The sequence below is a fragment of the Mobula birostris genome, chromosome 32 (assembly GCF_030028105.1).
Source record: "Mobula birostris isolate sMobBir1 chromosome 32, sMobBir1.hap1, whole genome shotgun sequence".
Taxonomy (NCBI): domain Eukaryota; kingdom Metazoa; phylum Chordata; class Chondrichthyes; order Myliobatiformes; family Myliobatidae; genus Mobula; species Mobula birostris.
The window spans coordinates 3,003,862-3,020,470 of NC_092401.1; the positions used below are offsets into that span (position 1 = coordinate 3,003,862).

The window sequence follows — 16,609 nt, forward strand, 5'->3', positions numbered from 1 at the left end:
TATCTAATCAGTCAATCACATGGCAGCAACTCAATGCATAAAAACATGCAGACATGGCTAAGAGGTTCAATTTTTCTTCAGACTAAATGTCTGAATGGGGAAGAAATGTGATCTAAGTGACTTTGACTGTGGAATGATTGTTGGTGCCAGATGGGGTGGTTTGAATATCTCAGAAACTACTGATCATCTGGGATTTCCAAGCACAACAATTTCTGGGATTTACAGAGAATGGTGTGAAAGAAAGATAAACATCCAGTGATTGGCAGTTCTGAGGGCAAAATTTTCTTGTTAATGAGAGAGGTCAGAGGAGAATGCCCACACTGGTTCAAACTGACAGGAAGGTGACACTCTCAAATTACCACGCATTATAACAGTGATGTGCAGAAGAACATCTCTGAAGGCACAACATGTTGAAGTGTGAAGCAGCTGGGCTACGGCAGCTAAAGACCACACTGGGTTCCACTCGTGCACTTAAAGTGGCCACTCAGCAGACATTGTTTGTTCTTTAATGACTTGATTGATTTTTTTTTTAAACCAGGAGCTTTTTGTGTTTAAAGTGGCTGCCCTGAAAATCACGGCATTGTCCTGGACTAATACTTTGGTTCCAACCCCACCAGTGTGAAGACTGTAGTACTCCATCTATGCAGACTGCTGACCCCTCTACTAAGTTCATGGGACTCAATTATTATCAAGCCCCAAGGCCAAATATCTAAAGTCCCATTACATATGCAAAGCCTATCATAAGAGTGACTACATGAAATTTGTAATCATCTTTGGTATAGTTGAGCTGTTAAATAAAATCCAATTCATTATTTTCCCTAAGACAGTCTGTTCTTTCACCAGCCTTCCCATGGGGGGGAAAAAAAGCAAAGACTCCTTTTAAGGATATTTTATACTGTATTAATAAATACAGAAAAATCAAAATATTCTTCAATCTGAAAGAGTGGATTTCTTTTTAGTCCAAGACTACAGAGATGTGGTTCTGGGACTTTACAGAACCCAATTTTCTTAGTTTTTTTTGTTATCTCTAGCTTCACAATGGGACTGGAGGTTAATACATAGATGGTTAGGACATTGTAATATTCTGGATGAGGACAACCACATAGAAGAATCTTTGTCCTGATGTAGCATTATCTTTGCGTCTGGGGAAAATGTTTCCATAAACAATGATGAAGACAAAAGTCCTTCAGTAGCAGTAGTCTGAATAATCTTCCTCTACGTAATTGGCAGGGAATAGGCCGACCTGAAAAGAAAGACAGGATAGGGTTACAGAAGGGCCACTTGTAATTGCCAGCTGATGACGTGTGCAGAAGTTCAGAACAAACAAGGTGCTGAAGGAAGCAGGCAGCCTCTGTGGAGGGAAACATTTCTCTCCATAGATGCAGCCCGGCCTGCTGAGTTCCTATAACAGCTTGTTTCTTTTTGCTCCAGAGGTCGAACTCTGGTGTCCGCAGGCTCGATCCAGTGACTGTCCTTGTGCCCTGGGCATTTGCCCGGGTGGGAGTGAGGGAGAATGAGGCCTGTTGTTGTTTTGTTGCTTGTTGTTTCCAGTGTTCTGCTGAGCATTATGGGCACTCTATGTTGGTGCTGGAGTGTGTGGTGACACGCGGGCTCAATTTCAACATTGAAGAGAAGTTTGGATAGGCACATGGATGGTAGGGGTATGGAGGACTATCAGATCGATGGGAGCGGGCAGTTTAAATGGTTCAGCAGAACTAGATAGGATGAAAGGCCTGTTTTCTGTGCTGTACTTTTCCATGACTCTGACTTACAGGCTGCCCCCCGTACACCCTCAAGTATGTTGGTAGATAATGCAATCAACATATTTAATCGTATGTTTTGATGCACATGAGGCAAATAAACTTGAATTCTGAACATTCAGTTCATACTGTAAGCAGAAAGCAAGGGGAGAATGAGGCAGCTTGTTTGTGGGTGCTTTTCATACTGACCTTGCCATAGACTTCCCCCTTCCACCATCCAGGTGACGCCTTCTTGTTAATAATTTTCACCACATCTCCTTCCTTCAGACTTAGCTCCGAGCGGTCCCTTGCCGAGAAGTCGTACCGAACCTTTGCCGTCCCGTAGCACTTCAAGCTGGCCCCTGGCACAAGCAGAATTACAATAATCATTTTGCTGTACAGGGTGGGTAGATCCAGAATTCAGGCTGGCACATCATGGGCTCAGCACTCTTCTGTAATGCCCTTGAGTTCCACAACCTACAGACACATTTTCAAATCAAATTCTCAGTATAATTTTATTTATTAGCTTGTTTATCTAATTATTTATTCAATTATTTATAGAAAATAGAATCGTACAGGAGAACAGGCCATTCGACCCGCAATAGTGTGCCGAACCAACTAGAAAGCAAATCAAAAACACCAAAACACTAATCCCTCCTACCTACACCATGTCCATATCCCTCCATCTTCCTCACATCTATGTGCCTATCCAAACGTCTCTAAAAGCCTCTGATGTATTTCCCTCTACCACCATACCAGGCCGCACATTCCAGGCATCCACTACTCTCGGAGTAAAAAACTAAAGCTGTACATCCCCCTTGAACCTTCTCCCTCTCACCTTCAGGTATTAGACATTTCTATACTAGGAAAAAGATACTCCCTGTCTACTCTATCTATGCCTCTCTTCATCCCTCAGCCTCCAGTGCTCCAGGGAGAAAAGAAAACCAGTTTATCCATCCTTTCATGATAGCAGCATCCTGGTAAACCTCTTCTGCACCCTCTCTAAAACCTCACCATTCTTCCTATAGTGGGGCAACCAGAAAACTGTATGCAATACTCCAGATGTGGCCCAATTAGAGTTTTATAAATTTGTAGCATAACCGCTTGACTTTCGAACTCAATGCCTCGACTAATAAAAACAAGCATTCCATAAGCTGCCTTAACCACTATATTGACCTCTGTAGCTGCTTTCACGAAACTATGAACTTGGATCCCAAAATCTCTCTGCTCAGCAACGTTGTTAAGGATCTTGCCCTTAACAGTATATTGTCTCCTGGCATTTGCCCTACCAAGGTGCAGCGTTTCACACCTATCTGTGTTAAACTCCATCTGCCATTTCTCTCCCCATATCTGCAACCGATCTATATAGTGCTGTATTCTTTGCCAGTCTTCTACAGTATCAACAACTTCACCGATCTTGGTATCATCCGTAAATGTACTAACTCACCCATCTATCTATCTTTTATCTATCTATATATTTATTTGTCTAGTATCTATTTATTTATATGTACATGTATTCATTTATTGCACAATTTGTCTTTTGCATATTGCTTGTTTGTTAGTCTTTATGTATAGTTTTCATAAATTCTATTGTATTTGTTTATTTTCCTATAAAAGCCAACAGGTAAACGAATCTTGAGGTAGTATATAGTGACATATACATACTCTGATGGCAGATTTACTTTGACTTTTGAGCATTACAGGTTGGTTCAGGGGGAAATGAAGGATCAACCACAGTTGTACAGCTGCTGCCTCAGAACTCCGGAGACTTCCATCCTGAATTCAAGCTCTGTCTCCGCGGAGTCTGCACACTCTTCCTGCGACACTGTGGTTTCCCCCAGGTGCTCAGTTTTCTCCCGCATCCCAGGTGCATGCAGGTTAACTGCCTGCCGTAAACAGCTCCCATTTGCAGGTGCGAGGTGGAATCCGGGAGGAGTTGTTGAGAATGTGGGGAGGATCATTGAAAGTGCATGTGTGAGGGCTAGCATAGACCCCTTCGACTTTATGATAATACTATCAGTTTGGAGACACATATAACAGTGAAGTTCTTTGCTTTATAAAACCTGATTTTTTTAAAAACAATACACCAGCTTAATAGTTACTATCTTTTCATTCTCCATTTATATAACAATGAGATTTAAACCAGACACTCCAGGCCTCTTGGACAAAACCAGAAAATTAGGTGGCTTCAGCTTTCTCATAAAATAAAGTCCCATCAAGTATTCTGAGGAAGACCTGAAAGTTCTTCGGTCAATGAGAGCAAATACTACCTGATCCAAATGTTTTTTGAGTGTTTATTGTGTCCAAATTGATTGGTAGTGGATAGAAACACATGAACAAACATTCTCTGGAGAACAGGAGATGATTGCTTCATTCTCAGCACTATCAGCTCACCTGGCAATTTCGGAACCATTCTTTTCTCGGGTTCTTGAAAAGGATTTTGTAAAGTCGTATCCATCGACTTAAAGCATTCTTTTAGAGAGTTACGTTGGTAAAATTCCACCAGATCCTACAATGGCCACAAATACGTAATTGATTAAGTTTGGTAAAGGTGACAGGACAACAAAATGATTCAACAGATAGACACGCACTGCCAACATGATGCAAGATGAAAGTAACGGGCAGCAAGGTAGCATAGCGCTTCGTGTAAACTTGTTCAATTCCCTCCGCTGTGTGAAAGGAGTGGGTCTGTTCTCCCCCTCGCCGCATGTGTTTCCTCCCACATTACAAAGATTAGGGCTAGTATGTTTCTTGTGTTTATCCTTTGAATTAATAATATTTTTTATCATGCTGTTGAACCTAGTTGGGTCTGAGAGGAGCTATATTGAATTTATAATGATAATGAATTTATAACAGCTATTGTGTGCGTTTTGGGTCACCCCATTGTAGGATGGATATGGAGGTTTTGGAAAGAGTGCAGACGATGCTGCCAGGATTAGAGGCAATCAATAATCGGGAGAAGTTAGACAAACTTTGATTATTTCTTCTGGAGCATCGGAGGTGGAGAGACCTGTTCACTTCCAATGCTTATCCAAAGTTTATAAATTTGTAAGAGGCATCAATAGCGTAGGAAGTTTGAATCTCCTTCCCAGGATAGGAATACCTAATACTAGAGACGTGCATTATAGGTTGATGTGGTGGTGGGGGGGGAGGTAAATTTGTTTTAAGCAGAAAGTGGTAGGTGGCTAGAATGGGCTGCTGGAAGTAGATTTGATAGCGGTGTTTAAGAGGTTATTAGATAGACGCGTGACTATGCGGGGATCATGTGCAGGCAGAAATCAATTGGTTTAATTCAGCATCATGTTCAGCACAGATACTGTGGGCCAAAGAGCTAGTTCATGGGCTGCATGGTGGTGTAGCTGCTAACGTAATGCTCGACAGTGCCAATTATCTGGGCTCAATTTCTCCCACTGCCTCTCAGGAGTTTGCTCGTTCTCCATGTGACCATGTGAATTTACTCTGGGTGCCTGGTCTCTTCGCACATTCCAAAAACACATGGTTCTGTAAGCAGCAGGCATGCTCTGCTGGTGAACACTTGTGGGCTGCCGGCAGCACATTCTCAGACTGTGTTGGTCGTTAATACAAACACATAGTGTTTCATTGTATGCTTCGATGTACACGTGAGAGATAAAGCTAATCTTTAAAGGGCCGATCTATATTCCATAAAGCTTTTGTGTTGTTGTGACAAAGGTGCAAAGTTCCATACTGAGGACTAAGGTGAACCTTGCTCAGCTGTTTAAATATCGCTCAATTAGATGTTCCCTTTTGGTAAATCATTGAATTACTGTCATCTCAAGAAGAGGCCATTCAGCCTGTCAAGCTTGTGGTGCCTTGTTTGAAAGAATCATCCAATCATTCCTATTCTCCGGCTATAACTGAATGGCAGCTGAAAACTTTTCCTCCAGTATGGCCAACGCTCTTTCAAAAGTTACTCCTAAACCTTCTCCTTTTGCAAAGTAAAGTGTAAAACTCATCTACTAATCTCGCAAACACGAGGAAATCTGCAGATGCTGGAAATTCAAGCAACACACAAAATGCTGGTGGAACGCAGCGGGCCAGGCAGCATCTATAGGAAGAGGTACAGTCGACGTTTCGGGCCAAGACCCTTCGTCAGGACTGCTGTGTTCCACCAGTATTTTGTGTGTGTCATCTGCTAACTGTTGTGTTTGAATTCAGATGTACAACAGTGCTGTCTGTATTATCCTGTAGCTGATTGGTAAAGATGGTGCTAAGTTGCAGTCTGTCAAGATCATGGCTCAGACTTGTTGTTTTTTGAAGTTTTTAGGAATGGTTTTGGGGACAAAGAGGGAAATTGGTGGTCATGTTGAGGGACAGTGACAGTGATTTTGAGGTCAGGTTAGAGTTTAGGTTTTGGGGATGCAGTGCAGGCACAGATCAGACCAATGCTCTGTACTCAGTGGGTTGTGCCATGGGTGAGTTGTCCTGGGATCATTGTCCATGTGAGCAGGAGACACGAGGCATGACTGATGGGGATTTGGAGCTCCTGAGGTCCGAGCCAGGTGTTCAGCCCTCCACATTGGTTGGTCTAGGGGTCTATACCATAGAGCAGAGCATGAAGGTCGATTAGAAGTCAAAGTTCAATGACTGAAGCCTGGAGGCCCAGAGGCCTGTTCTAGATTTGGAGGACTGTTGTTATGTGTGGCTGGGCGGGAGGGAGAGAAGGAGTTGTTTTGTTGTTTGTTGTGTTTTGTTTAAATGTATTCTGAGTTGTTCTGTTGATCATTATGGGCATGCAATGCTGTCACTGGAATGTGTGAAGACCCTAGCAGGCTGCCTCCAGCATATCCCAAATGTGTTGTTTGTTCATGCAAACAACATACTTCACTGTATGTTCTGATGTACATGTGATTAAAAACAGCTAAATCTGAAATCCAAACAACAGATGGTGTCATCACTCTTGTTTGCAGATTGGATGATGTATTTCTAAGTGTGACCCACCCTAATACCCCAGGTTTCATATTTCATATGACATAAAGGTACAAGAAGCTACTCCTTTTGAAGACTGAATTCAGAAGAGGGGGTCGGATCTCATTCAAACCTATCAGATAGTGAAAGGCCTCAATAGAGTGGATGTGGAGAGGATGTTTCCTATGGGGGGGGGGGGGAAGTCTCGGACCAGAGGGTACAACCTCAGAACGGAGGGATATCCATTTAGAATGGAGATGAGGAAGAATTTCTTTAGCCAGAGGGTGGTGAATCATTGTCACAGGTGGCTGTGAAGCCCAGGTCATTGGCTGTATTTAAAGCGGAGCTTGATGGATTCTTGATAAGTCAGGGAATGAAAGGTTATGTGCAGAAAGCAGGGGACCGGGGTTGAGAGGCAAATAGTTCAGCCATGACCAAATGGCAGAGTAGACTCAATGGGCTGAATTCTGGTCCAAGGTCTTTTGGTCTTATGTCTCCTCATGTTACTGTTCATAAGAGAGGTCTCACCCACTGTCACTGACTAGTCTAACCATCGCAGTACACAGAATGTATGTGGACAAATGACTCCACTGTCAGGAGCAGCTGCACCATATCCGCTGTGGTGAGTGTCTCTCCACATGCACGATAGAAACTGTCAACACCAAAAGCTTCCAGGCGTCATGTACCCCTGTACACCTAAACCCCAACCGTACAGAAGCCAATCACATCTAGAAAGACATCATCAAATCTGCAAAATTATGGTGACATGACCTGGAAGGGGCTGTTGTTTTTCCACTCTCGAAGGGAAAGGAAATGAATTCTAGTTGCACAAAAATGAAGAGTAGTATTACGCATTTGAAATTTTAAGCCACAGATTTAAAATTAAGTATTTTTTTACAATTGGAGTTACACTACTAGACTTGCAAAGGGAGAAGATTTGAGATTTCAAGAGTGCAGGACGTGAAAATAATTTTTCATAAACACGAGAAAGTTTGCAGAAGCTGGAAATCCAAAGCAACACACAAAAAAGCTGGAGGAATTCAGCAGGTCAGGCAGCATCTATGGAAATGAATAAACAGTCAACATTTTAGGCTGAGACCCTTCTTCAGGACTGGAAAGGAAGGGGGAAGATGCCAGAATAAAAGGGTGGAGGGAGGAGAAGGAGGCTAGCTAGAAGGTGATAGGCGAAACCTGGTGGGCAGGAAAGGTAAAAGGCCAGAGAGAAAGGAACCTGATAGGAGAGGAGAGTGGACCATTGGAGAAAGGGAAGGAGGGGACCCAGGAAAAGGTACTAGGCTGATGAGAAGTGGTAAGGGGCCAGAGTGGGGAACAGAGTGGGGAAGTGGGACAGAATTTTTTTTTTAATCGGAATGAGTAATTGATCTCCATGCCATCAGATTGGAGGCTACCCAGGAGGAATATAAAGTGTTGCTCCTCCACCCTGAGATTGGCTTTATCGTGGCACAGGAGGAGGACATGGACTGACAAGCCAGAATGGAAATGGGAATCCTGCAGATGACCAGAACTGTACACCTTCTCCAAGTCCCCAGACGAACACTAGCATAGAACCAGAGTTGCAATGTCAGCATCGAGGAGTAGTTAGTGTTATAGCCTGTGGATTATGTAGGCATAGTGCAGATGAGACACCTCTCTGCACGTGTATGAACCCTGTGGTACCAGTTCATACTCACCAATAATGACTTGAATGCTCTCTTGTCTGTCAAGCGGAATAAACTGTCTGCTGTTGTCACCTTGATGTGCTTTATTTCTACATTGTACCTGTCAACAAAGTGAGAGAGAATGTCAGCGATAATTTGTCTCAACACATTACACTGAATGTATCATGTGTGATACATTTAAAGCTGCAGATTCAGTTACATTGAGTTGCTAAAGTAGACTAACAAGTTTCCTAGTTTGCTTTTCCTCATGACGCAATAGATCGTTCGGCCCATCAAGTCTATACCAGCTCTCAGAGCAAACCCATTAATCCCATTCCTCTGTGATCCCGTAATTCTTATGAAATCCTTTCCCTATAATGGATTGCCATCAACTCCTCGGGAAGAGTGTGCAAACCCCACACAGGAAACACCCGACAGCAAACCTAACTGGGGTCACTGGGGTTGCGAGGCAGCGACACTACCCGAATTTGTCTCCGAATAATTCTTAGTGAAACTTTTCCCAAAGCAGTCTTTAACAGAATATTCCCCGTGACCTTTTGCCTAATTTGTCACCTTCTCACAAACCCCTCAGAGTTCTGATAAATGGCATCAACCTGAAACACCAAGCAGCACCCGCAATACTCAGCAGGTCAGGCAACACCTGTGGCAGGAAATAAGCAATGGACATTTTGGACCAAGATAGTAACGTAAAACATTAACAAAACCTACGATAGGAACTGTTTTTGCATCTGAGGCTGAGTGTTTCCAATACCTGCTCAAATCTGGATAAATCCTAAGGGATCATTGAGTCACTTGGATCTCAAAACCCCCTGCTCAGCCACCCTGTTAAGGATCTTGCCCTTTACAGTGTATTGGCTCCTTGCGTTTGCCCTACCACGGTGCAACTCTTCATGTTTATCTGGGTTAAACGCCATCTGCCATTTCTTAGCCCATATCTGCAACTAGTCTATATCATGCTGTATTTTTTTGCCAGTCTTCTACATATCCACAACTCCAACAATCTTGATATCATCTGCAAACTTATGAACTCACCCATCTACATTTTCATCCAAGTTATTTAAATACATCGTGAACAGCTGAGGCCCTAGCACAGACCCATGTGGAACACCACTAACAACAAACCTCCAGCTTGAATAGTCCCTTTAACCACCCCCTGTCTTCATCAGAAAGTCCAACACTTCCTCCCCCTTGACTCTAAATGCCCTAACATATTTATATACTCAGCACTGATCTCCTCCATGTCCTTTTCCTTGGTAAATACTGATGAAAAGTACTCATTAAGTACCTCACTCACGTTCTTTGCATCCAAGCAAATGTTCCCCTCTATCCTTGAGTGATCCCACACTCTCCCTAGTTTTCCTCTTGCTCTTGATGAATGTATAGAATGTCTTGGGGTTCATCTTAAGGTCTTTTCATGGCCAAGGTCTTGGGGTTCATCTTAAGGTCTTGGGGTTCATCTTAAGGTCTTTTCATGCCAAGGTCTTTTCATGGCCCCTCCTGGTTTTCCTCATTCCCTTCTTTAGTAGTTAATTAGTTAACTCAAGTAAGAAATGAAAAAGTAGTGAGGTAGTGTTCATGAGTTTAATGGCCATTCAGAAATCTGATGGCAGAGGGGAAGAAGCTGTTCCTGAATCATTGAGCGTGTGTCTTCAGGCTCTTGTACCTCCATCTTGATGGTAGCAATCAGAACAAGGCATGACCTTGGAGATGAGGGCCCTTACTGATGGATGCCCCCTTTATAAACCTGGATGATTAGCTGGGCTAATGGATGTTTAGTTGAATATTATCCACAACAATACTCTGTTATAAATAAGATGCACTTCATCAGATTAGCTCTCTAGAAACACACACACACACTATGTGAAGCTTGTTAATAATGACTCAGCAGCCATTATCTTAGATACCTCCTGTACCTAACATAGTGGCCACCGAGTACATATACATCCGTGGTCTTCTGCTGCTGCAGCCCAGCGATTTCAAGTTTGACTTGTGTGTTCACAGTTGCTTTTCTGCTCACCACAGCTGTAACATGTCGTTATTTGAGCTACTGTTATCTTCCTGTTAACTTCAACCAGTCTGGATATTCTCAGCTGACGTCCCTCACCCACAGAACTGCTGCTCACTGGATTTTACTTTTTTGTTTCTCACACCATTTTATGTAAACTGTGGAGACTGTTGTGCATGAAACTCCCAGGGGATCTGCATTTCCTGAGATACTCAAACCACCCCATCTGGCACCAACAATCATTCCACAGTCAAAGTCATAATATCACATTTCTTCCCCATTCTGATGTTTGGTCTGAACAACCACTCTAGACCATGTCTGTATGCTTTTATGATTGGCTAATTAGATATTTGCTTTAATGAGGAGGTGTACAGGTATTTGCATTCTGTTAATGTGTTTCCTTTGTTACTACTCTTTTTGCCCTCTTCTCATTACTACCATCATTGAGGAGGCCCAGGAGCCTAGAGGCCCACAGTGAATAGTTCAGCAACACCTTCTTCCCCTCCTCCATCATATTTCCGAATGGTCGATGAACACTACCTCACCGTTCCTTTTTCTGGTCTATTTCTTCTGTAATTTATAGTAATTTTATGCCTTTCCACTGCACTGCTTCAGCAAAACAAGAGATTTCACATCATACGTCTATGACTATAAATCTGATTCTAATTCTGATGGATTTATGTATGGAATGATCTGTTTGGATGGCATGAGTACAAAGAATTTCACTTTATCTCAGTGCCTGTGACAAAAACAAACCAATTACCAGACTTTCCTGAATGTTAGAGAATTCAGTTGCACACCCTCTGTAACCAGGGAATTGACTCAGACTCTAAAGCCAGCAGGAAATAAACCGCAAATTCTGAGATTATATTTCTACAACCACACTCCGTGCTAATTATCATTCATTACTTGATGCTGATTGCGAATTCCCCGGCGTCCTTTACTCTTTGCCTCACTAGGTACGTGCCGTCCGAGCGACTGCCCAACATGGCTTCTGCCTGACCGCGTTCCATTGGACCAGCGTACCTGCAGGAGATCAAGGACAAGGTTAATCTAGAGGTGCCTTTGGCCTTCTCTGTTAAGGGGTGTGCTGTTCATCAAATGGAAAGAGCCAGTGAGGCGGAACAGTAACACTTCCTGTTGCACACTGTATACTTCCAGCCTGGGCAGTGTAAAACATGGTTTAATTATGAAATGTTCATGAGAGTCATGGAATCACAGAGTTATACAAGGGAGCAGGTCCTTTGGTCCAGCTTGTCATTTACAACCATGGTGCCAACACGAACTAGTCCCATTCACCCGAGTTTGGCCCATATTGCTCTAAACCAGGGGTTCCCAAACTTTTCTACACCATGAAGTGTCCATGGAAAAGAGCAAACAGTCATTACTTCGGGCTAGGGCCCTTCTTTACAAGGGGAGAAGGCGTCAGAGCGGGGAGGTGGGGGGAGGGGAGGAAGATGTACAAGGTGGTGGGTGATGGGTGGAACAGGGAGAGGGGGAGGGGGTGAAGTAAAGAGCTGGGAAGTTGAAAGAGATAAAAAGGACTGGAGAGGGGGGAATCTGGTAGGAGAGGACAGGGGGCTGTTGGAGGGGGGGGAAGGGGGAGGAGCACCAGAGGGAGGTGATGGGCCGATAGGGATATAAGGTGAGAGAGGGAAACGGGAATGGGGAATGGTGAAGGAGCGGGGGGGCAATTACTGTAAGTTCAAGAATATTCATGCCATCAAGTTGGAGGAGAGCTAGACTGGGATCTGGGTGAAGGGAGGAGCTCCCAGTGAAACCTCCATCTTAAATGTCAGGAGTAAGTTTTTTACGCAGAGAGTGGTGAGTGCGTGGAATGGGCTGCCGCTGGAGGCAGAAACGATAGGGTCTTTTAAGAGACTCCTGGATGGATACGTGGAGCTTAGAAAAATAGAGGGCCATGGGTAACCCTAGGTAGTTCTAAGGTAAGGACATGTTCGGCACAGATTTGCGGGCCGAAGGCCCTGTTTTGTGCTGTAGGTTTTCTATGTTTTCTATGTTTCTATGAAACAATACCATTAAGCAAAGGGTCTGTGAATCCCTGCTCTAACCTCTAGCTGACCACATACTGTCTAATGTCTTTTAAATGTTGTAATTGTACCTGTACGTTCTGCATTGAAACCTATCAGATATAGAAAAGCTGAGTGGGCATGGACAGGATGTTTCTCATAGTGGGAGAGCCTAGGACCAGAGGGCACAATCTCAGAATACAAACACATCCCTTTGGAACAGGGATGAGGAGCAATTTCTCTAGTCAGAGGGTGGTAAATCTGTAGAATTCATTGTCACAGGTTGCAGTGGAGGCCAAGTCATTGAGAAGGTTTAAAGCTGAGGTTGACAGGTTCTTCATTTGTAAGAGTGTCAGAGGTTTTGGGGAGAAGGCTGAAGAGTGGGGTTGAGATGGATAATAAATCAGACTCAAACCCTGCTCCTATGTCACATTGTCTTGTACCTACAACACTCTCTGCAGCTCATCCATGTGTGCACCACCCTCGGTGTGAAAAGCGTTGCCTCTCAAGTCTCCTTTCAAACTTTCTCCTCTCACCTTAAACCGACGTCATCTAGGTTAGACTCTACCAGTTTATTCTTAATAAAAAGATGCGTGCTTTTTGGTTGCAGCAATTTCTATGGGGTCAACAAATGTGCTGCTGCTCTATTTCTAATGATTGGAAGGTCCTGCTATGCACTAAGAACTGTGCGTACTGCAGGTCTAACCCAGCAGCGAGTTGCCCTTTGGCGGAGAAGATGAAGGAGCAGCACAACGTGTTGATGGAGACTCACAGTCAAATAGCAAGTGGCCATCATGGTCGCTTTTCTTGTGATTGCAAGACTCCTTTGGACGTTGTTATTCTGGCAAGTCGCACGCTCGATTCACTGGTTTATTAGATGAGAGCAGGGGCACACATACGGTGGGGAATCCGTGCGGCCTCGGTCATGGCGAAGACTGGGCCTCGAGCCCCTTTGCAGCTGCTGGGAGCAAGGAGGTGAAGCCTGCGCGCTCTACTGAGGGGGCAGCATAGTGCCGCCCTCCCAGGATTTCGCTCGGCATAAGACGAGCTCTGCAGTCGTGGTTGACTGCAGATTTTTAGATGGAAATCAATGGATCTAGCGCCTCAGGCCACAGGGCCGCCTGCTTTACAGCCGCAGGGGAAAGGCGTCTGAGCTGGTGCCCTCCACGGGTGTGGCGTGGTGCAGCTGTGGTCGATTGAACATTTCAATGGACTGAAGGGCCTGGACTCTACACATATATATTTTGTGTGGTTGTATTTTAATAACATTCTATATGTTCTTGTACTGGCTCTCAAACCTCGGTGTCACCTGGTGGGCATTGGGGTCAGTGCATTCTATTGTGGTCGACTGATGACTTTGATGGGCTGGGAGGTCAGGTAAAATATATGTATATTCACTGATACTCTATATGTGCTTGTTGACTTGTATGTGTGTGGACTGAGCCTCAAATCGCAGGTCGCCTGGGTAGTCATCGTGACCGGAGCACTCCACCGGGGGCGGTGTGGCATGGCGCCCAGGCTCTGTGTGACTGCCGAGACTGTGTTTTGAATTTGGACCCCAGAGTAACACTGTCTCAATTGGCTGTATTCATGTATGGTTGAATGACATTTAAACTTGAACTGAATTGAGATATTGTACTTACCATGAATAGCCAGAATAGTCTTTCGCAAGAGCCTGCAAGATACAAAGCACATTGAAAACTATATGGGCCATTTTTATTTTCTAAATACTTTAACCCTAGTAGCTTATTATGTTTTTAATCTGAATTTTTAAAAATTATTTTGAGCATATAGTGAAGGTAGATTGCCTGGGGATTGGGGAATGCATCTGGTGTTGAGTACTGAAAAGGCACTGTATGCGTTAACGGTGGGATACATTGATGGTCAGTGTATTGGCGTTGAGAACCAACGGTGATTACAGTTGAGTGTTTTCTTTGTTAACTTTCACCTCGCTAATCCCCCTTGAGGGGGTGTAGGAGGGGATGGGTGACAGTGAGTACTGAGAGTGTATTTGGCAGCGACGTGTGTCTGACACCTGTTCAGTTTTAACTTTGTGCATAGATAATCAGCTGATCCAAACTCAAAAATGTTAGGCTGTGCTCTCAGCAATAATTCCAAAATTGCTTACTGCATGGGATTTGGGCAGAGGGATGTGGTTAGCTGAGTTTCGTCAGTGAAGCTGGCTGTTAGAGCATTCTGCAGTTTTATTTAACATTTTAAACTTCTCACTTATGTGAAAATATAAATATGTATATCACCAATTAACCTAACCAGTACATCTTCAGGCTGTGGGAGGAAATCAAAGCACCAAGGGAAACCCCACACATTCCACGGGGAGGATGTACAAACTCCTTACGGAGGACGCTGGGATTGAACTCTGACTCCAATACCCTGAGCCAACTGCTACGCTACCATGTTGTGTGTGGTTTTTCATTGACTTTATGCTGTATCTACTGTGAATGCCTGCTAGAAAATGAATCTCAGGATGATATATAGTAACATATGTACTTTAATAATAAAATTTACTTTGAACTTTGAGTTAGTTGGTTTCCATTATGATCATGAACAAAACCAACAGTATCTTGTCTATAGATTCCTTGATCCACTAGGTTAAGGGGATCTCTACTGACCAACATACAACCTTCCTCTTTTCTGTCCACATCAGTAACCATTCAGTTTTCTGACACCAGACCAAAGGAACTTTGGAAAACAAAGAGAAAGACTGCCCTATTTCCTCCCTTGTTTCTTTGGGTACATTTTATCCAAGCCTGGTGATTTATTCACCCTTAAATACGCTCAATGCCTTTACATGTTCATCATCTCCAATGCCTTACATTCTTCATCCTTAATATCAATACCTACATTAACCCCTCTTTGGTGAAGATAGGTGCAAGTACATCCATTCAGAACTTTAAAGTTTTCCTCCTTCACACTCTGCCAGTTATTTTTGGCATCTATCCTTTCCCTTCTCATCTCTCCTTACCCACTTACTGCCCATGATGCCTCTGGCATTTAGGACAGCAATGAAGGGTCTCCATCTCTGTCCGGTATTGGCAGTCATGCAAGTTTCCTTAAGAAGACTTACGGAAACATCATCGCACAGAGATGCAGAAGGATTGTTCACTGCTGTTTCCATAACAGTTTAGTTTTACCAGTCAGGGTTGTTAGCCCTGAGCTGAACCCTCGAACCTGGAGGACTGCTAGACCACTCTTAATCTAGCCTCTCCCCTTTGGCCTGTTTGGCATGGTGATTGTACCAAGAGCCAAAGCATAAAGCTCTGACTCCAGCCAACATAGCTCTCTGGGTCATAGATACATAGAACATTACAGCACAGAAACAGGCCTTTTGGCCCTTCTTGGCTGTGCCAAACCATTTTTCTGCCTAGTCCCACTGACCTGCACCTGGACCATATCCCTCCATACACTGGGATCCCCTTGGAGGAATCATCTTCTTGATTTACCAGTAAGGTTATTTGTCAGTTCCTCCTGGTATCTTTTCTGCCCATAATCATTTGGTGGAAGATGGCAATTGACCCAGATTAATTGTGGTAGAAACAGTAATATCTTGTGTCCAAGAAGAGTGAGAGGAAGGGGTGCCTCTAATAATCCACCCCGAAGACACAAGAGATTCTGCAGATGCTGGGCAACTGGAATCCTAAATGCTGGAGAAATTCACCAGGTCATCAGCACTGGAAAGGAAGGGGATAGGGTCAGAATAAGGTGGGGTCTCGGCCCAAAACATTGACATCTCTTATCCATAGATGCTGCCTGGCCTGCTGAGTTCCTCCAGCATTTTGTGTGTGTTGCTTGGGTTTCCAGCATCTGCAGGTGTTCTCTTGTTTGTGATATGAAGGTGGGGAGAGGGTTGTGGTACAAGTTGGCAGCTGATAGGTAAGACCAGTCCTCCTTCTTCAGTCCTTTACCTCTTACAGTTATCACCTTCGTACATCATCTCCCCTCCCCCACCTACGTCACCTGGTCTCATCTAGAATCTGTCAGCCCTCCCTCCTCCTTTTCATTCTAGGTACTGCCCCCTTCCTTTCAGCCCTTATGAAGGTCATCAAGGCCAAAACATCAATGGTTCATTTTCTTCCCTAGCCTGAGCTGCTGAGTCCCTCTGGAACTTTGAGTGTTGCTCAGGTCCTCAGAGTTCTGGAATCAAATGCTTAATCATTTCACTACAATTAGTCCCACCCTTACCACAAACAGATTATGCTGTCCGTCAGTTCT

At 43.9% G+C, this 16,609-nt stretch overlaps 1 protein-coding gene across 1 annotated transcript in view; it reads right to left on the minus strand.

Annotated features, from left to right (window-relative positions):
- Window positions 1-877: 877 nt before the first annotated feature.
- The window catches only part of LOC140191234 (proto-oncogene vav-like), a 185,487-nt gene continuing 169,755 nt past the window's right edge, over window positions 878-16,609 (minus strand). The window contains exons 22-27 of the mRNA XM_072248435.1: window positions 14,023-14,054; window positions 11,259-11,375; window positions 8,357-8,444; window positions 4,134-4,248; window positions 1,950-2,101; window positions 878-1,243 (exon numbers count right to left, since the gene is read on the minus strand). Of these exons, the coding sequence (XP_072104536.1) occupies window positions 1,187-1,243; window positions 1,950-2,101; window positions 4,134-4,248; window positions 8,357-8,444; window positions 11,259-11,375; window positions 14,023-14,054 (561 nt within the window). The 3' untranslated portion in view covers window positions 878-1,186. The remainder of the gene's footprint in view (window positions 1,244-1,949; window positions 2,102-4,133; window positions 4,249-8,356; window positions 8,445-11,258; window positions 11,376-14,022; window positions 14,055-16,609) is intronic.